The sequence below is a fragment of the Schistocerca cancellata genome, chromosome 12, assembly GCF_023864275.1.
Source record: "Schistocerca cancellata isolate TAMUIC-IGC-003103 chromosome 12, iqSchCanc2.1, whole genome shotgun sequence".
NCBI classification, from domain to species: Eukaryota; Metazoa; Arthropoda; class Insecta; order Orthoptera; family Acrididae; genus Schistocerca; species Schistocerca cancellata.
Window position 1 is genome coordinate 64,872,338 of NC_064637.1, and position 27,655 is coordinate 64,899,992.

The 27,655-nt window shown below is 40.7% G+C and overlaps 1 protein-coding gene across 1 annotated transcript in view; it reads left to right on the top strand.

Annotated features, from left to right (window-relative positions):
* The first annotated feature begins 3,154 nt into the window (after window positions 1-3,154).
* The window catches only part of LOC126109664 (tubulin-specific chaperone D), a 199,273-nt gene continuing 174,772 nt past the window's right edge, over window positions 3,155-27,655 (top strand). The window contains exons 1-3 of the mRNA XM_049914709.1: window positions 3,155-3,558; window positions 15,110-15,291; window positions 15,456-15,588. Of these exons, the coding sequence (XP_049770666.1) occupies window positions 3,211-3,558; window positions 15,110-15,291; window positions 15,456-15,588 (663 nt within the window). The 5' untranslated portion in view covers window positions 3,155-3,210. The remainder of the gene's footprint in view (window positions 3,559-15,109; window positions 15,292-15,455; window positions 15,589-27,655) is intronic.

The following is a 27,655-nucleotide window of genomic DNA, read 5'->3' on the forward strand; positions in this document are numbered from 1 at the left end:
CCTTGCTGGCCGAGGTTGGGTTTGACAAGCACAACAACAAGCAGTAGAGACTCTCACTGTGTTTGGGTGGGCCTTATCTTACTGAAATGTAAGCCCAGAATGGGAGTGGTGAGATGCCAACCTAACTGTTGCCCACCATTCAGGCCGCAAGCCATTAGTGATGGTCTGAAGTGCCATTTCTTTTCATAACGGGACCTCTTTGGTTGTCATCTGTGGTACCCTTGCATCACAGCGGTATGTCGATAATATTCTACAGCCTGTTTTGTTGTCCTACATGGCAAGCCATCGGGTGCCAATTGAGAATATTTGGAGCATTATGGGCAGTGCCTTCCAACTATCTTGGGATTTTGACGATCTAACACAACAGTTGGCCAGAATTTGGCACGATACCCCTCAGGAGGAATCCAACAACTCTACCAATCAGTGCCAAGCTGAATCTCCATCAACTGGCAATCACAACAGTGGCATCTGCACAATAGTTCCACTCGAAAATTGTCCTTGAGGGTATACACTTCACAGTGACAAGCTCATCGACTTACATGTGACTGCAGGAAAACAATTGACACGTATTTGTAATGAACTGAACTTTCTTTACAATTGCAGGATACTGCGTGCTTCATAGACATAATGAAATGAAACAAAAACGAATGAATAGTGCCAAACAAACTTCAATTTGTGTTGGTGAGGAGCTTGCTTTGAGCTCAACCCACGTGGTCTGCAGAAATAGACTCTGGAAAGACATATTTGCATTGTAAGATGGCTCAGCTTGCGCTGTTTTGCGTTCCTTACTTCGATGTGCACTGCACTGTTGCACTGAAGCCACACGCTTTGTGCCTGCTGTAATGGTAGCCCTGCTGTTCACACACTGCTGCAATACAGCTGCCACTAGTCTGCAGTGGAACTTTGGTTTGAAGTTACTTACTGTTACTTCACAATGCCTTGTTATGTAGCACTGCAGAATTTGCAGTTCTGCCTTCCTCGCTCAGAAGTTGTATGGAAATGCTCGCTTCATGCCCTGACGTTCATCACACGGGTGATACGTATTGTTGGCATTCTGACTGTTACACCAGCCCAGAGCTAGTCTTCTTTGTTCTGAGCTCGCGTGGCAGAACTTTAAAAAATTTAAAAATATACTATGAATATATTCTACTGTGCAACATTCCTCCCCTGTTTATAAATATTCATCCTGAATTTTGCCTTTCATTATCTTCTGCAACAATCTCATAGATGTACATAATTGTACATTGTGCCTGTTGAACCAATGCAGTGACCACTTCCTGTCACCAACATTGAGACCCGGTCACTGGGACCGTGGTCTGAACAGGAGGCCAAGCATAGATTGTGGGCAAGTGGTTCAGTTTGTGCCTGGAAGTGCCAGTGACGTTGTCCTATCCGCAATAAAGTTTATTCATTGTGTTGCATGTATAGAATTACGAAGGGTCTTCAGGGCATGGTCAGCAGCCAGGAGTAACCGTGTGCCGGGAAGAAGTACTGATGCCTCATCAGCAAGAAGTGATGTTGCCCTGCAGATCAGTGAGCTGTGGCAGTGTGCTGTGGTGGCAGCAGCATGAGGTCAAGAAGGTGTTGCCCACACGATGTTCCACAATACAGTGTAGCTCTCACCTCAGCCCATTGCTTGCACACGTAGAGACTTCCAAGTGTGGTGCAGGATGTCTGTTGTCTTTAAGACTTGGCCCTGATTATCCACCATGAATTGACAGAGACCGCAGCAGATATTCACGGGTTGGCAGGGAGGCACCATGAATGTGCAGTGCCTGGTCAGTGTAGAGGTGACAGCTTGTAGATCATCCGAGATGAGACCTAGTGGAGGAGGGCTGGCTGCACACCAGTCTTCTCATCTGCGATGACCCAGTAGATGGCAATGGTAAACCACAGCTGTGATGTGCATCAGATTAGCTGCATCTTGGTGTTGAAATTAGGAAGGAGGAGGCAAGCATACCATCATCCATCAACTTGTTGTAGTTTCACTGAAACTCAACAACTGTCATTCTTCTGCTTCTAACGACAAGGACAGAATGGCTGCATGACTGAATTTGCCTTTGGGCTGTGTAAGCCTCATTATTTAAAGAACCAAGCCTGTGCCTATGAAATGGTGGTATGGTGTATGCAAGCATTTGCCCCCCTTTATTGGCCCCATCAGCACTTCTTGCCTCACTGTGATAATTCAGTAATTGTTCTTGGTAACCAATCTTATGTGTTTCTGCCAACGTTTGGCCTTGAAGTTATGTAGTGTTACTTCAACGTGCCTTGTTATGTTGCACTGCAACGTTTGCATTTTTGCCATCCCCTATCGGAGTGTGTGTGACAACTCTCACTTCATGCACCTGCGTCCATCACATCGATGATATCCGGTACCGGTACGTCTTGCTGACAGTCCGATTGGAACACCGACCCAGAGATAGCTTTCTCTGTTTCGAGCTCGCCTGGCAGAAGTTCGAAAAATTTAACATGGAGACCTACACTAAAATTATCCTGCTGCGCAACAACATACTTTATTTGTGTAAATATTACGTTGCTCTCGCCGATGGGATCCGCTAATAATAATAATCGTCGTACAGGAAACTGACTTTAATTTAGATTGGCGATATAATCCATTGATTCAAATAAATGGAGGGATTCACGAAAAATGACTGACTCTTGCATGTGATTTAGAAGAAACTTGTTTGCAGGTGCCTTCTTATCGAAAGTGGCTTTTCCGCTGCTTCACCTAACAATGCATTTTCTTGCTGTTGATCAAATTATTTTCTATTCTCGGTATCCTGCAGCTTTCATTACGTTAATACACGAAGAGCTCGTGAGCGAGAGGGGGGGGGGGCTGCTTGTTTATTTTATTTTTGCCGTTGTTTAACATGTATCACTATTTCGTCCATTTGGCTGTTGCTTCGCTGTTGACGTTGCCATAACAACGCGCCCAATGAAATCGTATTAACTCTGGAGGCATCTTATTTCTATAAGTATTAAAAATAACAGCAGCTATCTTATTATGGAGACTTTAAAATGAAATGTTTGAGATAAAGAAAGGGGAATAAAATAAAGAAGGGACTGCTTAATCCCTACTTAATTAAAAGTTCGACCCTGCATTTAATATCGATGAGATGTCTCGAGGCATAGTATCGAAACGAGTTATCTCGTATTTACGAATACGAATGTTGTGAGTAGTTCGACAGTGTCAAATTTGGGAAGCGCACGATGGAAGTTATGAATGTTGAAGATGAATCCGAGAATATTGGTCTCGGATGCGCCCTTGAATTGTTTAGTGAAGTGGATGAAGTTATGGATATTTTCGATAAGTTACAGAATAATTTTTCTGAAATTGTGCAGGAGAAACAATATGAACGCTTTCGTTATCTGTTGTCTTTATACCAAGAACAGCCTCATTTGCTGGATCCACATCTAGATCGAATGCTTGAAAAACTTGTTAACATAATACGAAAAGATGACAATCCAATGGATCTAAAACATGAAACATTTAAGTATCTACACGTGATTACGAGCGTCAGAGGTTATAAGTTTGTTGTCAGGCGTTTGCCGCATGAGGTTTGTATACGAGCATGTTTTGATTTATAATAGTTTTTGTAGTAGGTTTGCAGCTCTATAGGCAACCTTATACAGGAGTACAACTGAGAACAAAATTGCCTCGGGACGTTCGCTGCTAATAATACAGCAGTGATAATGAGCCTCGCCCTCTCGTTTGTACGTAAACACTCTCGTTCGTACATAAACAAACAGAAATGCAAGTTAGCACATTGATTTTATAACACATCGTGTACCATAAATACCACCTCGAAAGAGATGCTTGAGGAATATATTAACTCACGGCAGCAGTTACTACAAGATAATACTGTGAATTATGTAAGAAACAAATTATGCTGTGTTCAGTGACACATGAGCTTCCCCACGTTTCTATTGCCTTTAAGAAAAAGTGTGTTTAAGATAATATGAATGCATTGACGGTTTTAATGCAGGTCAGAGACTGCATATTTCCACGCTCAAGAAACTTTGTTTTGTTTTAGCTTCTTGCGGGATACCATTTACCTACCAGATGTTAATTAAAATGATAGTCAATACAGTGCAACCTATAACTATTATGAGCCACAGTGAGGAGAGGAGACTGTCTTAAATGCGATTTTAGAATATATGGTGGTGATATTCAGTGACAGTACTGGATTCAAGTGAAAGTAAATCACTTGTTTCTGTGAAAGTTGACAATTCAGTCCTCGTAGTCAGATTGATAATTGTAACTACTATGAGATATGTGTCTTCTTCAGAAATAAATTTGGCTAAAGTAGCATATTTACTCCTGGATGGATCTCCTACAACTGGGATAGTTGGCCTATATAGTGGTTGGCAGTGGCCAAGCCTTGAAAGTTCCTGTAAAAATTTGACTCTGCTAATCTTGTGATGCTTTCACTGAAAGAGAGTGTGATTGATATCACAAACTGAGATGTCATCACATTGACAGTAAGGTGTCCACAGTACGCTGATCCAATGTAAATGGGCGGGAAAGGATGCAAGATTGAAATGCGCCCACATAGTAGTTTTTATGTTCTGTGAGGAACAGAAACTTAATATTGTTTATTCTGAAATTGTGGAAAAACTATGGGGTATTTGTCTGTCATCAGCTGTGAATCACTACTGTTCTAAATCTAATTACAAAAGAAAATTGTGGATATTGTAGCTGAAATATTTGCTGAACAAATGACTTATACCATAATTCACCGTGACTGTAAATAAATTATGGAATTAGGTTTGTATTAAAATAGAATTATCTTTCCATAGACTGATCAAATATTTTCAATACTTAACTTCTTTAAGGAGAATATATATTTTAATTGGAATGATTATTTTAATAGAACTGTGTTAAAATGTATTTGCTTATAAGCTTCTCTTTTTGTGCCTCTAAAAAAATTATTTCGGTGGTCCTCTAAGGTTTCATTTGTTTGCTGCGCTGGCAGTTACTACCACACTAACAATGCATCAGAAGCAAGGCCCAATAGTTAAGCACAGCTTTGAATGATTAAGTTGCCAAACTGTGATTATGTAACACAAAATTGAAAATTCTGTTATCCTTAGAACATACAATTCTACCTTAATGGTGACATATAGGCCTACCTTATTGTTCTTCATTGCTAAATATTTAATTCATGATTTATCTGTTTTGTTATTTCACCATTGGCTGACCTGTGTTGTATTTTGTCACTCAGTACTGTTTTGACTTCTCCACATCTTAAGTGTTACTGGGTCAACAGGCGCCCTCTATACGTGTCATTGGCTTCGACCGGTGACATAATGTTAACGGTTGCTGTTGCATCACCTTCTGGTGATGCCACTGGTATCACATTATATTTGCTATGTTATTTACGATGCTTGTCACGTGTTTCTTATATCACAGGTCAAAGCCTATAACTCTTGTTGAATATCCTGTTTATCTGGCTTACTGCTGATTTCTTTAAATTCTGATTTTGTGTGAATTGCACACATTTTCACTGTATTCATCTTTAACAGTGAGGGGAAACTTGTGTTTAGTGTTAGAACATGTCGGTGAAATATACTTCAATAGTACAATTCACCTGATAGGTGTTATGAGGTGAATTTCCACTGGCACGCAATGATAGCTTTTCACATACAAGAAATAAAGTGTATACTTTGCAAATAACACACTATTTATGCCATAGCAGAACGTTAGTACACTGAGGCACCAAAGAAACTGGAATAGGCATGCGTATTCAAATACAGAGACATGTAAACAGGCAGAATACAGCGCTGCAGTTGGCAATGGCTAAATAAGGCAACTAGTGTCTGGCGCAGTTCTTACAGTTCTTAGATCGGTTACTGCTGCTACAGTGGCAGGTTATCAAGATTTAGTTGAGTATGAACATGGTGTTATATTTGACACACAGGCGATAGGACACTGCATCTCCGAGGTAGCGATGATGTGGGGATTTTCCCGAATGACCATTTCACGAGTGTACTGTGAATATCAGGAATCCGGTAAAACATCAAGTCCCAGACATCGCTGTAGTTGGAAACAGATCCTGCATAATGGGACCAATGATGACTGAAGAGATTCATTCAGTGTGACAGAAGTGCAACCCTTCCACGATTTGCTGCAGATTTGAATGTGGGCCATCAACACGTGTCAGCGTGTGAACCGTTCAACGAAACATCAGCCGACGGACTTATGCCTGGCCTGGGCCCATCAACACCGACGTTGGACTGTTGATGAATGGGAACACGTTACCTGATCGGACGAGTCTTGTTTCAAATAGTATCGAGCGGATGGACGTGTATGTGTATGGAGACAACTTCATAAATCCATGGACCCTATATGCCAGCAGGGGATTGTTCAAGCTGATGGAGACTTCGTAATGGTGTGGGGCGTGTGCAATTGGAGAGATATGGGACACTCCCGATATGTCTCGATATGACTCTGACAGGTGGCATGTACGTAAGCATCCTGTCTGATTACCTGAATCCATTCATGTCCATTGTGCATTCTGATGGACTTGGGGAATTCCATCAGGACAAACACTTGTGGTAGCCACTAAATTATGTAGGCACGAACATTACTGAGCACATCTGGGATGCCTTGCAATGTGCTGCTCAGAAAAGATCTCCATCCCTCATAGTCTTTACAGATTTATGGACAGCCCTGCAGGATTCATGGTGTCAGTTCCCTCCAGCACTGCTTCAGACATTAGTCGAGTCCATGCCATGTCGTGTTGCAGAACTTTTGCGTGCTCGTGGGGGCCCTACACGATATTAGGCAGGTGTACCAGTTTCTTTGGCTCTTCAGTGTAATTATCAGGTAATGATCCTTCAGTAAGATATTTAAATATTCCTTTAGGGGGGGATTTTAGTTTTCTTCAGTTATCTTTCTAGTAAAAGTCTATTAATAATTTTTTAAACAATATTTTGATATGACCATTTCTCATAATTTAGATGTTAGTACATTAAGCTATGGGGTCGACAGAAGCGTCCGATCCCACGTGTCGGCTTTGACCCGTGACGTAAGGGTGTTGTCGTGTGTGACGTCATGACGGCGCGGAGTTTGGTTTGAGTGTGGCTGTCTCCAGTTCTGTTTTATCTTATTTTGTTTACTTTTCTGATCTGTTCGTTATATCTCGCGAGATTTTTTTTTTTAGTTTAAAAACGCTTATTACTTATTTTAATTATCTGTTTCCTCCAATTTCTGTTTTAGTTTATTATATTTATCTTTCTGATCTGTTCGTTCTATCCCGTGAGATTTTTTTTTTAAAAAAGACAAAAAACACTAATCAGCTACTGAAGCATCTTTATCTTCTATGGGTTGCAGGGGTTACGACCCCTGGGGAGGTGGGTGGATATTCATGCATGGCTGTCTTCTCTTACACGTTGTAGCTACGCAAGGCATCTAAATTTGTTTATATTTAGTTTGCCCCCCCACCCAAAACACCCCATTTCCCGCGCTTGTCCCGTTAGTGTCATTAGGCTTCTTGTGGAAAGTGTGTGTGTTTGTTTTTGTTTCCGCCATATTTGTGACGTCATGGGTCAAAGCAGACGGGCGGGATCGGACGCTTCCGTATTTCCAAGCTATGTATCTGATAATACAAGTTTAATTTAGGTTAATTTGTTAGGTTAGTTTGAGTTTTAGGTTCAATGACCCCCATTTCCGAAATCTTGATTTGTGGCAACTCATTAAGCTATAGTTTAGCCCATGGCCTAGTGTAGCTTGAAAGTAACAGTTTACTTAGTCAACCCAGTGAATATGAAATGAAGGTTGTGGTAACAGATTGATTTATAGAGTAGTCAAAGATCTATATTCACTTTATATTTAAGCAATTCTTCGATATAAACAAACTGCAGGGTGAATTCAGAAAAGCCGTGTTACACAGTAGCCAAATCCAAGTTTTTAGTGCATATTGTATATAGATATAATACATTAACAATGGTATATGATTTTATTGTGTTTCTTGGTACACATATGTCAATTTTCTCCTGTATTTTTTTTTCTGAAGCTCGGAAGTTGATTTATTCCTCTCAGACGTTTTCTGTATGAAATTAGTGTTTTAACTGTGTCCCCTTTGCATCAGTTTTACCATCTGTCATTTCAGGTGTTATAACTTGTCCTGTATCATTACACGCTGTTCTGTACCATGTGTGATTTAGAGTACTAGTAAATGATAAGAAAAAGTGCATTGTCTCTTAGGTACCCTGTCTCGAGATTTTTTCTATCAGTCATCGAATACCGAATACACTTCCTGTTATGTTTATGACATTTTGTAATTGTCCGTGGTGTTAGCTGGTGCAAAGGCAGGGAGAAACTTGGACTCCAGGAGATGGACAAAAACTACCCCTTGGTAGAGGCATGAAATACCGGTAACGACAGAAAAAAGTCTTGTTATTTTAATTAGAAACAAAATGATACATTCAAATTTTACGTAACATCAAATCAGTTTGGTACAACAGATAATGAAGGATTGCTTGTTCATTGCAACAGGAGAACCTGAAAAAAATTAGTAAACCCACAAAAAAATCTCTTGTTGGAACACAGAAAGGGCGAATATATTTCTCTTTAGAAGACTCAAACAGAAAGTGAGAAACCAGCTGCTTCAATCCTCATTCTAACCTTCTCATCAAGAATTCTAGTGTATGAACATAAGCACACTCTTTTAACACACAACAATTTATATAATTTTACCTAGTCTCTCTTTGTAGTTGTTGTGGTCTTCAGTCTTGAGTCTGGTTTGGTGCAGCTCTCCATGCTACTCTATCCTGTGCAAGCTTCTTCATCACCCAGTACCTACTGCAACCTACACCCTACTGAATCTGCTTAGTGTATTCATCTCTTGGTCTCCCTCTACAATTTTTACCCTCCACGCTGCCCTCCAATACTAAATTGGTGATCCCTTGATGCCTCAGAACATGTCCTACCGACCGATCCCTTCTTCTGGTCAAGTTGTGCCACAAACTTCTCTTCTCCCCAATCCCATTCAATACTTCCTCATTAGTTATGTGATCTACCCATCTGATCTTCAGCATTCTTCTGTTGCACCACATTTCGAAAGCTTCTATTCTCTTCTTGTCCAAACTATTTATCGTCTGTGTTTCACTTCCATACATGGCTACACTCCATACAAATACTTTCAGAAATGACTTCCTGACACTTAAATCTATACTTGATGTTAACAAATTTCTCTTCTTCAGAAACGCTTTCCTTGCCATTGCCAGTCTACATTTTATATCCTCTCTACTTCGACCTTCATCAGTTATTTTGCTCCCCAAATAGCAAAACTCCTTTACCACTTTAATAGTCTCATTTCCTAATCTAATTCCCTCAGCATCACTCGACTTAATTCGACTACTTTCCATTATCCTCGTTTTGCTTCTGTTGATGTTAATCTTATATCCTCCTTTCAAGACACTGTCCATTCCATTCAACTGCTCTTCCAAGTCCTTTACTGTCTCTGACAGAATTACAGTGTCATCGGCGAACCTCAAAGTTTTTATTTCCTCTCCATGGATTTTAATACCTACTCCGAATTTTTCTTTTGTTTCCTTTACTGCTTGCTCAATATACAGATTGAATAGCATCGGGGAGAGGCTACAACCCTGTCTCACTCCTTTCCCAACTGCTGCTTCCCTTTCATGCCCCTCGGCTCTTATAACTGCCATCTGGTTTCTGTACAAATTGTAAATAGCCTTTCGCTCCCTGTATTTTACCCCTGCCACCTTTAGAATTTGAAAGAGAGTATTCCAGTCAACATTGTCAAAAGCTTTCTCTAAGTCTACAAATGCTAGAAACGTAGGTTTGCCTTTCCTTAATCTTTCTTCTAAGGTAAGTCGTAAGGTCAGTATTGCCTCACATGTTCCAACATTTCTATGGAATCCAAACTGATCTTCCCCGAGGTCGGCTTCTACCAGTTTTTCCATTTGTCTGTAAAGAATTCGCATTAGTATTTTGCAGCTGTGACTTATTAAACTGATAGTTCGGTAATTTTCACATCTGTCAACACCTGCTTTCTTTGGGATTGGAATTATTATATTCTTCTTGAAGTCTGAGGGTATTTCGCCTGTCTCATACATCTTGCTTACCAGATGGTAGAGTTTTGTTAGGACTGGTTCTCCCAAGGCCGTCAGTAGTTCCAATGGAATGTTGTCTACTCCGGGTGCCTTGTTTCGACTCAAGTCTTTCAGTGCTCTGTCAAACTCTTCACGCAGTATCGTATCTCCCATTTCATCTTCATCTACATCCTCTTCCATTTCCATAATATTGTCCACAAGTACATCGCCCTTGTATAGACCCTCTATATATATATACTCCTTCCACCTTTCCGCCTTCCCTTCTTTGCTTAGAACTGGGTTTCCATCTGAGCTCTTGATATTCATGCAAGTGGTTCTCTTATCTCCAAAGGTCTCTTTAATTTTCCTGTAGGCAGTATCTATCTTACCCCTAGTGAGATAAGCCTCTACATCCTTACATTTGTCCTCTAGCCATCCCTGCTTAGCCATTTTGCACTTCCTGTCGATCTCATTTTTGAGACGTTTGTATTCCTTTTTGCCTGCTTCATTTACTGCATTTTTATATTTTCTCCTTTCATCAATTAAATTCAATATTTCTTCTGTTACCCAAGGATTTATACTAGCCCTTGTCTTTTTACCTACTTGATCCTCTGCTGCCTTCACTACTTCATCCCTCAAAGCTACCCATTCTTCTTCTAATGTATTTCTTTCCACCATTCCTGTCAACTGTTCCCTTATGCTCTCCCTGAAACTCTGTACAACCTCTGGTTCTTTCTGTTTATCCAGGTCCCATCTCCTTAAATTCCCACCTCTTTGCAGTTTCTTCAGTTTTAATCTACAGGTCATAACCAATAGACTGTGATCAGAGTCCACATCTGCCCCTGGAAATGTCTTACAATTTAAAACCTGGTTCCTAAATCTCTGTCTTACCATTATATAATCTATCTGAAACCTGTCGGTATCTCCAGGCTTCTTCCATGTATACAAAGCTTTCATATTCAGCATCTCTCTCTCGTTGCCACTTCCATGAAACTGATGGCCATCTCTGGGGTACCTGGCTTTATGAAATGATCCTCCTCACCTGAGTTTTGTTATGTACAGACTCATTCAATGGCCTTCTGGGTACTGCTCAGTCTTTTTTCCCCGCCATTTCACGGTGTCTGTCTTGTCACTGATCTGGGCACTGCTGCATGTTCAGTTGATTTGATTTGTTTTTCCAGCCACGTGGGTATCCTAGATAATTAATTGTTGATCGTCAGCTCTCTCCGTGACCCCTCTGGGGGTGCATTTGCAGCTTTTTTTTTTTCCCCCCCCACTGAATGGGCACTCTTGTCTAATAAACTTCATGCAACCGAGGAGCCATGTGGCTCTCTTCCCTCTGTCTCAATCAGTGGGAATCTACCATCCTCTGCTGTCTTTGTATTGGGCATACTAGGTTGACCAGTGTTTTTTATACTCTGCAGTGAGCTGCCAGCTGCCCCCCCCCCCCCCCCCCCCTTTGTAATTGTGGACCCTCCCACAATGTCACAATGCGATCCATATTTTGCTGGACTGTTCCTGCCTTTTGGTCCTTTGCATGAATATGCTCTCCCACCTTCCTTGTCCTTGGTGTTAGTGGATGGCACACTTTTCTGTCAGAGTCTTCTAAAGAGCAACGTATTCACCTTTTTGTGCTCTAACAGTAGCATTTTTGCACTGATTTCCTTCTTTTGCCTGTTGCAGTAGGCCGTGCTGCTTATATATAAGGGGTGTTCAAAAAGAAACAAGTTGGAGTCTGGAATACGTATACCGGTGACAGGAGGGTAATATCAAGGCGTGTGTAATGAAGTGAGGTTCCGATCAGTGTGTGCAATTCCACCTCCTGTCGCTAGAGGGCATGTGTGCACATCTCGTGACTATACAGAACTACCAGCAGCATGCATCAGTTGTCCAACGCTGCCGTTTTTCTGTGACCAAGATGCCCCCCTTCTGATTCATTTCCTGCAGCACGGGACAACAGTGAATGAATGCCCAGTGTTACTCACAAACCTTGACCCACCCTTCACCAAGCGATCATATCAGAACGACTAGGCAATCTCACACATGGGGTCGTTCTGCTGCAAGACAAAGCGAAGCCTCATACGGCCAACACAGTTGCGACACTCCTGCAGAAATTCAAATGGGAGGTTCTTGGCCACCCTCCATACAGTCCAGACCTTTCTCCCTGTGATTACGCCAATTTTGGTCCCTTTAAAAAGGCTGTGAGGGGCAAACGATTCACCTTGGACGACAACATCCAGCTGTATGTGCAAACTGGTTATCGCAGCCCTGGGAATTTTATGACACAGCCATTCACCGCCTTGTGTCACAGTGGGACAAGTTTCTCAACAGCCAGGGTCAATACTTCTAACATACAGTTACTGGTTTCTGTAATTATTCCTCCGACTTGTTTCTTTGTGAATGCCGCTTATAGAATGAGTGCTGTATGTCAGTAAAGTTTTGACAGTTTATTTATATCCTTTGACACATTTATATACTTTTACACATATAAACAACAAGTAAATATGCGTAATTAGAGGCTAAAATGCCGGTCTTTTGATTTGTTAAAAAACTTCGTGGCGGATTAAAACTGTATGCCGGACTTTGCCTTTCGTGGGCAAGTGCTCTACGGTCCGGCACACAGTTTTAATCTGCCAGGAAGTTTCATATCAGTGCACACTCCGCTGCGGAGTGAAAATCTAATTCTGGAAACATCCCCCAGGCTGTGGCTAAGCCATGTCTCTGCAATATCCTTATTTTCAGGAGTGCTAGTCCTGCAAGGTTCGCAGGAGAGCTTCTGTAAAGTTTGGAAGGTAGGAGACGAGGTACTGGCAGAAGTAAAGCTGTGAGGACGGGGTGTGAGTCATGCTTGGGTAACTCCGTTGGTAGAGCACTTGCCCGCGAAAGGCTAAGGTCCCGAGTTCGAGTCTCGGTCGGGCACACGTTTTTGATCTGCCAGGAAGTTTTTTAACAAATCATAAGCCTGCTGGAATGATGTCACACACAACAACACCCTTACATAATGAGTCAAAGCAGACTGGTGGAATAGGATGCTTCAATTGACCCTCAACTGAATAATATACCAAGCAAGTTGTGTCCATTGGGGCTTGTAAAATTACACTTTAAATGCTTCTTCCCAAGAAAATAACAAAATATGATGCTGACAAGTTGTAAAAAGTTATGGATTGGAAAAGAGATCAAACCATCATATATAGAGAGATAAATAGTATGCAGTTATTAAGGGGAGTTGGAACACCCTATCCCGACAATGTTAAATTTAGTGGCTTGGCTTCCCTGTGTTTCAGGAACTTCTGTAGCCATTGACATGAAACTTTTACAGGACATTAAACTGTATGTTCCGAGTCTACAGAACTACAATTAGGCCTATTGCATTTCAGCCACTGCTTTCAGAAATACAATTTTTTAATTAAGTGGTTACAATTTTGTGCACTTTTTTTGTACGTTACCCTAAATAATTTTAATTATACATAACATTATGTTCGTCTTTTAGTTCAGTAGACTCAGGATATGTATGTTATTACTACCAGAAAATTTGAATACTCTACTTGAAGTGGTTTCTGAGATTTAGGTAAAAATGTAACAGAAAATGTAAATTTTCAGAAACGGCTTCTAAAGTTTAAAAAGACTGTAACTCACTCAATATATGCTTAATTTTTTGTTGTTAGTCACTCGGAAGCTCCCTGCACCATACTGTATATCATCCTCTTGATCTTTTTCCAAGTTTTTTCTTCTTTCCTTTTGCCTGGCCTCCTTAGTTGCCAACTGTGCTGCAGACTCTGCTTTAACAATGCGAACCGTCTCCATCCGTTAAAGTTCTCTGATGCAGTTTGCTCCAGGATTAATTCCCATGTGCTGTAGCACTTTCTCCTTACCCATGTTGCCATCATTAAAAGCAATAACAGCATCACTGATCCCCCACTTTAGTGTCTTCATTTCAACAAAAATATTTTTGGTAAGCAAGTCCTTATAAGATTATTGAATGACTCATTGGGATTTTGAGTCTGACCATGCAGACACTTCTTCAGTTATTAGGATTTGTCAGGTCTCTGTAAATAGGTTTTACGATATCCACGACTGCTGCTGGGATGAATGAACTGTTTGAGTACTGGGCATTGCGGTAATTGCACCATGAATCAGATCCAGGAGGACGGAGGTGGTGTACTGGTTTTTCATCAGTTGACAGTTGGAAGAAGATAGCCCATACTGCCCACTTCATTTTCAACAAATCCTCAGTATTATTTCTAATGGCCATCCCATAATACTGCTGTAGTTCATCAATCATTTTGTCTGTCAGCCTGCATCTTGTGGTTTTGCCATCAGAAAGTTTCTTGTCTCTCAAACTTTGTTTCAACTTCCTCAACCTGGTGCCCATCCTCTTCTGGACATGACAGCAATGCACTGCTTTCTATATAAAAAATTACCGATTTTATTAGGTCTTAAAGTAACGCACTTAAAAATTCTAACATTTTCAACCAGTGTAGGTTATATTAAAAAAAAAAAATACTTTCTACATGAGTTTATAAGTGATATATATTTTCATATTAAATAAAGTGTGCTTGAGTGGTAAAGTGCCAGACTTCTATATCAGAAGTCAAAGGTTTGATCCACAGTCACTCCTTGAATGATTTTAATCTGTCTCTTAACATTTTCACCTCTGGCAGTGTTTGTTAATGTGAAAAATGCTTGCTTGAACCATGGGCTGAGTTCATGTTAGACTGTAGCTCTCCCTGCAGCTCACTAGCTATCAGCTCAAAGTCAGAAGATAGCAAGGGGTATGACCTCCAGTAGGACTGTGCCCAGTAAATCACTGTGGTGTCCAAGCCGTCCTTTAGGTTGGCGGGAGCTGTACTTAAGAGAAATCGTGTGCTGTCTTAAAATTGTTAACAACTTCTGTATGTATGAACAGTTCAGATAGTAAAATTAAATCTGTATGGGAAATAAGAGAAACCAGCAAATCAGAAATGGAATGTGAGGATTTTATAGTTAAAGAAAGTATCCAAATAAGTGATAGCAGTCAGATTGCTAATTATTGTTATCTCATTTTCAGGTCTCGGATGTGGAACCTGTTTTACACATGTTAGAGTGCCAGGACCCATCAGACACGGAGACGTGGCAAACCCGTTATATGTTGATACTGTGGCTCTCGATCATTGTCATGATACCATTCCACATGTCACGATTAGACAGTTTTGCTTCAGGAGAAGGAACAAGAAAAACTGTCATGGAAAGGTACGTAGAAAGTGAAAAGTATCTGGTCATTTTGTTATTCTTTTATATCAATGATCTGCTCTCCAAGTTTAACATAATGCAGATAATTCCAATTGTATTTTTGTATTTTGATTGCTTCCACTACTTTTTTGCGAATAGAATTCTCTGTTTCTCTTCTTTCTTAGAATACTCGAGATATGCAAGATACATGCTGTAAAAGACTTATTCAGAGTGTCAGCCTTTTTGACATCGCATTTTCTCACACGTGTGGACGTTAAGGACCTTTACCTTGTACCCTTCTTTGATTGGGCCCGAAATGTAAGTTGCAAATTATTTTGTGCTTAATTTTAGTGGTAAAGCAGCTTTGTTCAGTAGAGCAGTGACTTGAGAGGTTGTCAGATGTCAGTATTTGAATTTTTATTATTTTCTTTTTCATTCATGAATTCATTAACACACTATATTTATAAAGAGGAGCTTTCAGGGTTGAGCAACTTTTGTAAAGTATACTAACACCAGGTTATAACTAGCACTAATCTACTCATAACAATAATAATTATTTGAATTACGTAGACATTACTTAATGTATGGGAATTAGCAGAAAAGCCTCTACCTAAAAAATAACTTGACACTTTGCATTTATGTAATTTTCCACAATCCATTATCACCTATCAAAAGAAAGCCGAGGTCCAGTTAATGCAAACATAAGACCATCTGGCCACTTTGGGTTATTGTACGATGTCTGCATTGGAATATGAAACTTAATTTTTAAACTCTAAATAGGGAGCATAATCTATATTGAAATAGTTTTTAGTTTCAGTCTTGGGGTTCTGAATTGCACAGCTCATCATAAATTTATTCAAATTATTAACAAATTGACTACTATGGGCACCACCACCGTACCAGAGGCACATGCTGTGGCCACCGTTGGCCACACAGCAGTCAGTGTGTTAATAGCATTCCTTCCTGTTTTCATTCATTCATCCATTCATTGATGGATCGTGTTCTGTAAATCTCATGATAAAGAACAGTCTGGGAGGTGATTACAAGAGGTTAAGTCTAGGAGGGTTCTGTAATGCAGTGATATGTCTGGAGTTTAGGAAAATTAATAAGAGATGAGAGAATCCAAATAGCTGATGTGGTGTAGCAACACTCAGACGCATTGAGTCATGCTGTAGAACAGCGATTCGCAGTGGGGGCATTTCTGCCCACCAGTAGGCATTGAAGAGATTCAAGAGGGCATTCTTGATCTATGGAAAATTTAAGACTGGAGGCAGTGGGGATCAACTACTGTATTCCCACCCCCTGCCCTGCTCCCTGGCAGACACCAGGAAAATCACTACAGGAGTGGATGATAGAATTGTCAACAGACGAAGAGCTAAAATTGAAATTAAAAAATGGATATTAAGAATTTTGACTTCAGAGGCAAATTCCAATATTATGTCCAACTTTTTGTTGCAGTGAAGTAGCTGGTCGAAGTGGCCGAGCGGTTCTAGGCGCTACAGTCTGGAACCGTGAGACCGCTACGGTCGCAGGTTTGAATCCTGCCTCGGGCATTGATGTGTGTGATGTCCTTAGGTTAGTTAGGTTTAAGTAGTTCTAAGTTCTAGGGGACTGATGACCTCATATGTTAAGTCCCATAGTGCTCAGAGCCATTTGAACCATTTTTTGCAGTGAAGTAGTTTTTCACCGCCTACCCACCATCACATATAGCCCAAATGGATTTTATGTAGTCAGCAGGTAACTGACAAATGAAAGAAACAGATTTCCAGCATTAGATTTAAGATCGGTGATGACATAAATGACACCAAACATTGAAAAATTTGTCACTGTTTTTCTCACTAATATTATATTACTTTTTTAATAACATATGTTCATTAATCATTTTTGAGGAGTAAATCAATATTGTTAACATCATTTAGTAAAATTATTTTAAAAATCTGACCTTTTTTCCAAAATACGTAATATCCTTCACCAAAACTGCCTGGATAGTCGAGCACATGAACACACTGCTTCCATGATTTGGAGAGGGGAGCAAGCTTGAGACTCAATCTGCCACGTGGATTAACAGCGAGGACTGGTGAGCCAGATAGCCTGGATGTGGTTTATAGACATCTTTCCACATCTGAGCAGGTGAACACTGAACTGATACCTATGTCCCACCTCAGATACACACTATGCAAACATTTAGAAAACGTTCTCGTACTTGAATGTGAGAACTCTGTATGCTGACAGGTGGGGTATGCACATTCCATCCTGGGGATGGAATGGGGTCCGGCTCCTGACTTTCACTAACATTGCCAGAACCAATGACGAATGGTGATCCCATAAGGAAAAGGTGAAAACAAAGAAGAAGAAGAAGAAAATGTTTTTCACTCAAGGGAACACCATTGAATCATCACATGAAAATGAGCTATGATCCAGAAAATCTGGAAACCTATGAGTTAACTTATTATTCTCTCTCTCTCTCTCTCTCTCTCTCTCTCTCTCTCTCTCTGTGTGTGTGTGTGTGTGTGTGTGTGTGTGTGTGGGGGGGGGGGGGCTGAAGATAATGTTCATCAACTCTGTACTCGGTGTCTACTTTTAAATGCGTGTAGTAGCAGTGTTGGGAATTTTGCCTCCTGAAAGTAAGTTACTGGCTAGTCATTCTGATTCACTACTTTGAATAAATACTGCGATGGTCACAGTTGATTAACCAAGTAATGAGACAGAGAAACATTCAGTTGAGAAAACTAATAAATTAAGAGACAAAATTGCTGAGCTCAGGAAGCGAAATGTGTAGTATTGTCAATAGACACTTTAACAACTATGCTACAATTTTCAAATTTACAAAAAATGAGAAATTCTTTGTGTAATTCCACTTATATTGCTAGTATTAGAACTGTTTGTAGTAGGATGTTACTTAAGCTCACCTTGTTGTTGCAAGGACATTTATTGATCTTACTTCACTGTAATATATTTTTATGACTGGCTTGACCATGCTTGTGCAAAGAAAAAGTTAACACTCTAATTATGCAAATAAGGCACATGTGACTTTGAAGTTCATTTCCACTATATTAATTGAAACCAGTTTTTATGAAGACTTTCACATACTGTCTGAAGCAGGCAAGCAAGCAAAGCCCTGCATTCTGGCCCTGGTGGGATAGTCATGACTGACTGACTATCTTGTTATCCTCTGTCTATTGCCTCATTTGGGTGCAGTATGGAAAAGTGTGATGTCGACACACTGCTCTCCTCACCGTTGTTGGTTCTATTGACCTTGTCACTCATCTATCTCCTCATTTGGCCTCATGAGGCTGATTCCACCTCACATATTAACTGAATTATTACAAAATCTGACTCCGTACTTTCTCCCAACAGAAACCATCTCACATTGTCACTGCTGCACCACATTAAATAAAATCACAACTACATACATTATTACTGTTACAGTAATTAAATTATAATCAACATTTTATGTTTTACAAAAAGTTTGTATATAAATCTCCACTGTTGGAGCAGCACTGTTGAACAGCATTTTCATATGACAGTGAAATAAATGATGACTTTTTCATTATATATTTTTTCATTATATTTTAATTACTTTATAAATCCGATCACTAAAATGGATTCAGTGTTTGTATGTATTGTTGGTTTGTTGTAAATATACGTTTTGAGTTGAATAAACATTAGTGTCTGATCCCAGAGCTATTGACTAGATGATAATACTAGAATCTCTATGTACAGTAGATTTATGCAATAAAAATAAATGATGTGTCTAAAGTACCTTAAATATGGCACAAAAGTGAAAATAAAACCCTCAGTGAGTGAAAATACGAATAAACAAAACATAAATTATCCAAAATGTACAAAGAAAATATGTGACTGTAGGACCAAAAATGTCACTTGTTGTGATATTAGTCTTTTTAATATGTACTACCCTGTCTGCCACATTACAAGACACACAGACATGATGACACTACCTAGCCTCTTCCCCCTCGACATCTGACTGACTCTGACACTGCCCCTTCATCTTTTGTGCTATTGTCCTCACTACAGGTAGCTCCTTCTCATCTTATCATCCTGGGGTCTTAGAGATCTGCAATTCCCCAATCTACCCCTCTCTCTTTCCAGCGCAGAAACTATTGGTTCTGAAAGCTGAGTAATTTGTCACTTTTTCTTTTACATGCATGTATCGGCATTGCATGTTTTACTTCTTGAAGGTAAGTGCTGGCCGCAGATTGTCTTACTATTTATTAAGCAGGTTATGTCTATGGGGTGGTTTGATTAGGAGACTGTGAGGTAATAATATCGCATCTGGAACTGTTTTAGGTAAGAAGTTTCCCCAAGTTTGAAACCTACTTGTTGGACAGTGTTCTAGTTTCTGGCTGAACGTTTGGCCTGTGAAAGTGTAAGGCAACTCTTTCATGACAGTTCTCTCTCTCTCTCTCTCTCTCTCTCTCTCTCTCTCTCTCTCTCCTTTCTGTCTGGTTATGATTAGTGAGCTAATCTGCATGTATTAAGAAATGTGGTAAATGTGCACCTTCAGCATACTGTGGCTTTTCCATTAGGTGCTGCAGTTGATAACTGTTATGCAGTGAATGATGTTAAGTGAATCCGATGAATCAAGTCTCTGATGATGACTACAGATTAGTCTGTCACCACAACCAGTTTTCTTTCAGTCAAATTCTGGAAACCAAACTTAGACCTTGGATTACAGCACAAATCAGTCCTTCACCACAGCCAATATTTTGTCAGTCACATTCGTTGGCCTTGCCAGCTCACAACCAAATTATAACATTGGAATATGAAACAGTGTCTCAATAAATCCTGTTACCTTCTGAGAAACATACAATACAAGAAATAAGTACAAAAACCAGAACCAACATCATAATCGATAAAAGCCAAATGAATAATTTTATTTCACACACTCTGTATTGAAAACAAAAGTAATCTATTCGTCTACCACTGAAAGAAGTCATTAGATTGAGCGATTCTCATTGGCTACCGTATACCATTACCTGATTGGCTACGAACAACAATAATAAATTTATCAACAGCAGCATGCAACAGAAGAACTGTAGTATGCAGTAGTGCAGTGCACTTTACCTGGAAATGCAGATAGTGTTCTCAGAACCCAAACAAAATCATAATTTAAATATTTTATAAGCTCGGTGGAAATGATGGGAATGAAAATCAATTACTTTGTGTGTGTGTGTGTGTGTGTGTGTGTGTGTGTGTGTGTGTGTGTGTGTGTGTGTGGGCGCGCACGCTTCAATATAGAAGCATATGGATGCCACCTAGACCACTCAAATTCCTCAAATACGACGACATTATGAACATGGGGATCATATCCTCCAAATCCGAATTCGGAACAAAAGGGAAGATACACGTGTTGTCGCCGAGACAAAATTTTCTCAATCAACGTAGACTTGCCGATATTTGTGTCCCCATACAAATATAATTGCTTCTTACGCACCTCCTTGGACCGAAATATAATTGCTTCTTACACACCTCCTTGGACCGAAAGGCATGGTTATACCACCGTACAACACGGCCCGCCCAGCCATTATACTGTAAATGACACTCCGAAAGCGACCTCACCACGAGCTTGTTTGCCTGAAAGGATTCAAAGTATTTTTCAATAAAACGTATACGGGACCAATTATTGACTAAAAACAGATCTAATCCATTTTATATTGGTGTCCAAATTGCTGGTGACGAACCTGCGAAGGATGATGTTGTACAGAGTGAGGTGAAATATGTAACCTTTGTTGTAAGGAATAGTGTACATGACATTTTGTAAAAGAAAGGGTACCGTTACATTCTAAATAAAGGTTATTGTTTACAGCTAATGTCTGCGTTGGAGTTTTTTTATGGCAACTGGGACCATATAAGAAATTACCCGGACGACCTGCGCCTCGCCTTCCTTGTTCCTACCAGTCAAGAACGCATCGACGAACTAGCAATTACCTTTTATGGCAACAAAATTAACTATTCAGCTGCTGTTATTGTGTTAGAGGAGTTATGGTATTACAAGCCTAATCTTGACCAACTAATTAGACAATTCAGGGAAGCCTACAGAGAGTTTGTGTTTATGCCTAATGGTATAAGGTGTGCGCACAGGTACTACGACTTCAGACAGGGACGTTACAGGCCTTTATGGTATAATTATTAGAACCACAGTGAATAAAAACCTCAAAGTCCTGCTCAGACACACAGCCGAAGGCCATCCTAGAAAATGGCCTCACGGGTAGTGAGGTCTCCCAATCAGGGTAGAACAAAATATAGGCTTGTTAACAAGTTATCTAAGGAGAAAGAACGATGGCAGTGTACATGTCAGTATAAATATTGCTTACGTTATAGGTGGCAGGCATTGGCACGGTTGTATTATGTGTTGGACATTTTAGGATGGCGTACAACCTGCGTACCGCTCTGGGATTCCGAAGAAGGGACTATGAAACTGCTACCAGTAGTAGTCAACAAGCACGCGCGTGTGTGTGTGTGTGTGTGTGTGTGTGTGTGTGTGTGTGTGTGTGTGTGTGTGTGTGTGTTTCACACCACAGAAAATGTTTGTTGTAGGTTTTTGAAAAAGAAGCAATCAGAGATAGATGCTATGAGTGCTGTCTGGCTGTTAATGATAAAAACTTGAAAGTGAATCGCAACAGTTTTAATTAAGTGTTGTCTGTGAAATTATTCAAAAAATGCAATGTTCTTTGTATGATATATGTACCGATGTTAGATATATTTTTTCTGTAATTTTTTAGAGAGAGATGAGAAAAATGAGGTAGCAGATGGACACTGAAAAAAGTTATTCAAGATTGTGTAAATATGTATTGTAATTTGTTTTAGACTGAATATGGTACATTATTGGAAAGAGCTGATTTTCATTGTCTGGACTTTCTGTTAAGGATAAAATAATTTCTGAAGTTAAAGTATTAGATGTTGGTTTGCTGTGATAGAAGAAGTAATTTTGAATCTGAGCATTGCATTTCACTTACATGTGGCCGATTATGGCGTTCTTTACAGAGCAGCATAGCTTGCCATTGCATCTTCGTGCAAATAAAAATATAGTCAGCTTCGCAAGATTTGACAGAAAATATTACTAATATGATGGCAATGGTGTTACAGTATTCTTATGAAATGCGTTGTTAGACATCTGCACACTGTTCTCTGTATGCGTGGTAAATATTGCCTCCTATTGTGTGAGGTGGGAGGTGTAGTAACATCTTTAAACTTGGATGCCCCCCCCCCCTTTTTTTTTTTTTTTTTTTTTCAATACTTGGACTGCAGATTGTTAGTCTCTGAAGTTGCCACACCAGTAATTAACTTTCTAACAGCAAACTCACCATCATTTCTGATAGAATTGGTTCGATTTACACTGATACCAGTGTACTGTTACTGCTACTTATATAGTAATAGTAGCCTCTTAAGAGGATTTACCAGAATCAACACCTGCTTGGAGAGTTCTGTGAAATTTCAGAAAGCGAAGTTACAAATATATGTTATCTTAGGGTCACTTAGCTGTTAGCATCCCTGAAAGCCAAGTGCATATGTGTTGGTGCGCCCCATGCAAAGAGGAGAACTTAAACAAATATTTAATAGGGACTTGCATAAAACAGCTAAACTGAAGATTTCAAGTTACCAATAGCAAGATGCAAATTCCATTGAGATTCACTAATAACTTGTATGAGGGCATGCTGAAAAGTAATGCTTCCAAATTTTTATTCTGTTCTCAGTATCAGTTGAGGTATTACATGTCACGTGTATTACTTCAGCACTTCTGTTCACACAAGTTGCAGTACTCTGTTGCTGGAGGGCTGTGAATTGTAGGATGTAACATGGCAGTGTAACATAACTATGTCGGTGCCTGAGAGACCCCTCAGAAAAGTGAAAGCACAAATTCGAAGAAGTTATCCGTATGTGTAGCACCCTCTTCTTTAGCATGACAATGCAAGACCATACACGAGCACTGGGACAATCGCAACAACCTGCCACCTTGGGTTCACTGAACTCGAACACGTTTGAGGACTTAATTGTGATAGAGATGAGACGGTGCAAACAGAGGTGAGATAGTGGCTCTATCGATAAAATCAAACAATCTACAGTGATGGTGTCAATGAATGGCCCTCATTGGGAAAGACATGTTTGTTGACAGGGTGACTTTGTTGAGAAATAAATATGTAGACGTGAAGACTAAAGATGTAGAATGTTAATAAAATTGGTTTCATTTGAAAAGCTTTTAGAGTTTTCACGTGAAAATTTGGAGGTGTTAATTTTCAGCATACCCTCATAAAAACACACCACAGCATGCAAAAATAGGAACCGTCTTACCTTTATCCAACATCCATTACATTAAAGTGATACATGTGTAGAATTCTTGCATTAGTGTCTTAACTATAGTTACAATTAAGGAATTGGTACAGACAAAATAAATGCATCTTAGTAACAATTTATAACTTTGTTTGGTTTAATTTGTCAGTTAAGAAAAGACTAACTTGGCAGTGTTGCATACTATTAGTGTAACACTATATAAGAATTAATTGATTATTTATACATCAAATAGCATCAGAGTAACATTTGTTTTAGCATTCTTCATATAAAAATCATTATTTATGTAAATTGGCCAGTAGGCTCAGTCATTGTAAATTTTATATAGTGTGCAGGTAAGTCACTAGTGACAGTGTTGCTGGTTAGGAGGCAGTAAAAAAGTCAGCCATGACAGGCTAGGTAACTTTTGTTATGGGCCAAACACACAGTATGGAAAGGCTAGTCGAGAGTTGTTGTTTGGGGAAAGGGCAGATGTTGGAGTGAAGACTGACTTACGTAGTGCAGACAAGTTGGTCGTCTTAGTTTCTGGGCAGTAGGCAGCCACATAGTTGAAACCCACAAATTTTGGGACTGTGATGTTTTCATGAAGCATTTTACCTTGTGCACTCAAAAGGTTTCACCCCAAGGCCCACTGCTCTTTAGTTTGGTGCTTGGTGAATTTGTGCTTGGCTACCACAGAGCCTCAGCCTTTGCAGCACCTTTCCCCTTTCTGTGCTGCATGTCTATCCTCCTATTCTTCTGCCCCTCCCTGGGGGAACATGTCTTGAATATTTTCAGGAATGCATTCTGAAGTTTTGATACCCTGGAACCAGAACAGTCCCTCATCTATTTTTCTTTCTTTCCTTGTTCTCCATCTCCTCCCCTTCCTGTGCTTTAGCATTTGAGGTTTCTCTTTGTTTTTCTTCCTACCTGTATGCCTCTGAAGGCTGTCCCATGCATTTGACACATAACAGGTGACAGGGTAATGTGTAATTCCCAACCCTGGGTTGACAGGTAGGGTTCACACATATCCCCTTGTACAGGCCAGGCCCAGAGAGAGGTAATTGCCTGAGCTGTTACCTTTCCAATTGCCAGTTGGTCCCTCTGTCTGGAGTTCAGGAGGTGTTACCTGAGGTGTGAACATTCCTCTCTGAGGGGCTCCCCAGTTGGGAGGAGCACACCATCGGAGACACTGTCAATCATGGGGAATTTATCTCAATGAACCAGTCACCTCCATCTAAGTCTACATCTGCTAAACGTAAATGGAATGAGGTAAAGATTCAACTATTCTCCCAGCTGCACCTCAGTTCCTTGTGGTGTCACGTACCAAAGGAAGTCAGTCTTCCACTGCAGTTAATCCGTTTACTATTTAGAAAGGTGTTGATGCAATTGCAGGACCTGTGTAATCCTGCTCTAGCTCTTGTAATGAGCTTTGCTTCTGGAGACCAATTGTGATTTTCAAGCCCAACAACTGTGTACAGCTTTGCTCGTCCACGGCTGTCCTGTTCATGTAGAGGCCCATCATATGCTGAATGTTATTTACACTCGGCTGCATGACGGTCTGAGCAAGGGGGAAACCCAATATTATCTCTCTCATCAGAGCATCACTGTGGTCTACCAAGTAAAGAAAAAGCTTGATGCAAACTTAGTACACTCTTTTTCTTACATTTGAGGGAGTAGTGCTTCCATTGAAGATTAAGTCAGGCTATGAAGTCATCACAATCGGAACATGCACCTGAACATGCACTCCAAACCCGATGCGTTACAACCAGTGTCAACATTATAAACTACCAGTGTCAATGTTATAAACACACTCGTGTGTCCTGTCAAAGCATGGCCAAATGTGTTACTTGTGGTAGAGATGCTCATGAGGGTGTTTGCTTGCCTCCTCCTCCCCACTGTATCATTTGTAATGATGACCATGCCACATTCTCCCATGAGTGTCCCATGTATCTTGATGAGAGGGCCATCCAAGAGATCCAGATGAAAGAAAAAGTAACCCTACCCTTGCAAGTTGTTGGATTGTCAAAAGCCCTGCATTTTACCATCCAGCACTTACAGCACCATTCTTGCTGTGCCTTGTTCCGAAAAGGACTTGGCCATGCAGACTTGTGACCTCAAATTCAGTACTGAAGTTGCGAAATCGCATGGTGTCAGTGTAACGTCCCATTCTCCTTCTCCAACAGCTGCTCGACAAGCCACCAAAGTGTCGCCTCCGGTGGCAAAATCACCTGCTACACAACCCGAAAGCTGGAAAGGACAAAACAATCATTCCCGTGAAGACTTTTTACATTTCTCCAGCCAATAAAAATCTCGAGTCTTCATCCACCAACTTTAAAGGCTCTAAGAAATTGAATAAAAGCAAATGGTCTTCTCCTTCCCCAACTCGGAGATCAACTTCAACAGTGTTGCTGTGTGATATCTTCACCCGACCAGCCTCCATATTGCTGGTGCACACTGCCTGATGTTTTTCTGCCCTGGAGTCCGCAGGTTGGCTCAGTGAGAATGTCAATGTCTCAGCCGATTTCATGGAAAAGGATCCTCCGGCCTCTGCACCATACAGCAGTGAGTCCACGAAGGCTGGCATTCGGCAGCCACTAAGGTGACTACCGTTCATTTGTTTCCTCCTCCCCATTCCCTGTTATGACTGTTCTTCAGTGGAGCATTCATGCCATTACATCCAACAAGGAGGAATTATGGCTGTTCTCAGAATTGCAGCATCTTGTGGTTTGCTGCCTCCAACAAACGAAGCTGTGTCCTCGTGACAGCTTTGACCTCTCTCATTTCCTTCTGATCTGCTTTGACTTTCCCCCTGAGGACCGCGTACTATCTCATGGGGGGAGAGGGGGGGGGGAGCGGCATGCTGCTTATTCAGGATGACTATCCATAGCTAAACCATCTCATTGAACACTTGGCTATGACTCAATGCAGTCTGAATTTTCCTTCCTCATTTCACCTTTTCTCTTAGTTATATCTACATCCCTCCATCATTCGCTGCCTCCAGGCGAGACTTACTTCATCTGATTGGCCAGCTTCTACTCCCATTTTTGCTGCTTGGCGACTTTAACGCCAAACATCCCCTTTGGGGCTCTTAGAGGATCTGTCCAAGAAGTTCCTCTTGGCTGATCATCTTAATCAACTCAGCCTCATCTGTCTTAACACTGCTGGAGCACCCACATTCCCTTTAGATTCCACACACACCTATTCCCATTTGTACCTCTCGTTCTGTACTGCCCAGCTTGCCCATCATCTCGAGTGGTCCCATCTCTCTGACACATATTTGAGCAATCATTTCCCATGCGCTATACATTGCTGACTCCTACCCCATGTGGATATAAACCCAATTGACAGCTTTCTGAAGTCAATTGGAGGCTGTACTCCTCCCTGTGAGATTGAACATGCTCTCACCTCATCCCAGTCTTCCGTCCCATGCCATTCAAACATTGTTGTGCCTTTTTCTTGCAAGAAAGCACTTTTTCCTTCATACGTACAATCACATTTGGGCAGATGGCATGTTTCCCAGATGCTGGCGTGAAGCCACTGTCATACCTATACCTCAGCCTGGTAAGGAAAATCAACTTCCTTCTAGCTACACTTCTCTGACCAACTGTCATTGCAAGGTGATGGAACATATGGTTCATATACTTATATGGATATGGTGTCATGTCCGAAAGAACAGACACCATATATAAGTATATAGTTCTGGCAGCACTGGCCATAACCTTCGTCTCCTGTGCTGATGCACACATATTCTCCGAACGAACTCTTACGGGACTTGGTAAGAATGTCTTCCACGAGTAATGAGTGTGTTGGAGTGGGACACTACAAATGTAGTGTGTGGACATAGAAGGTGAGAATGTGGGTGTCTACATCTACATCTACATTTATACTCCGCAAGCCACCCAACGGTGTGTGGCGGAGGGCACTTTACGTGCCACTGTCATTATCTCCCTTTCCTGTTCCAGTCGCGTATGGTTCGCGGGAAGAACGACTGTCTGAAAGCCTCTGTGCGCGCTCTAATCTCTCTAATTTTACATTCGTGATCTCCTCGGGAGGTATAAGTAGGGGGAAGCAATATATTCGATACCTCATCCAGAAA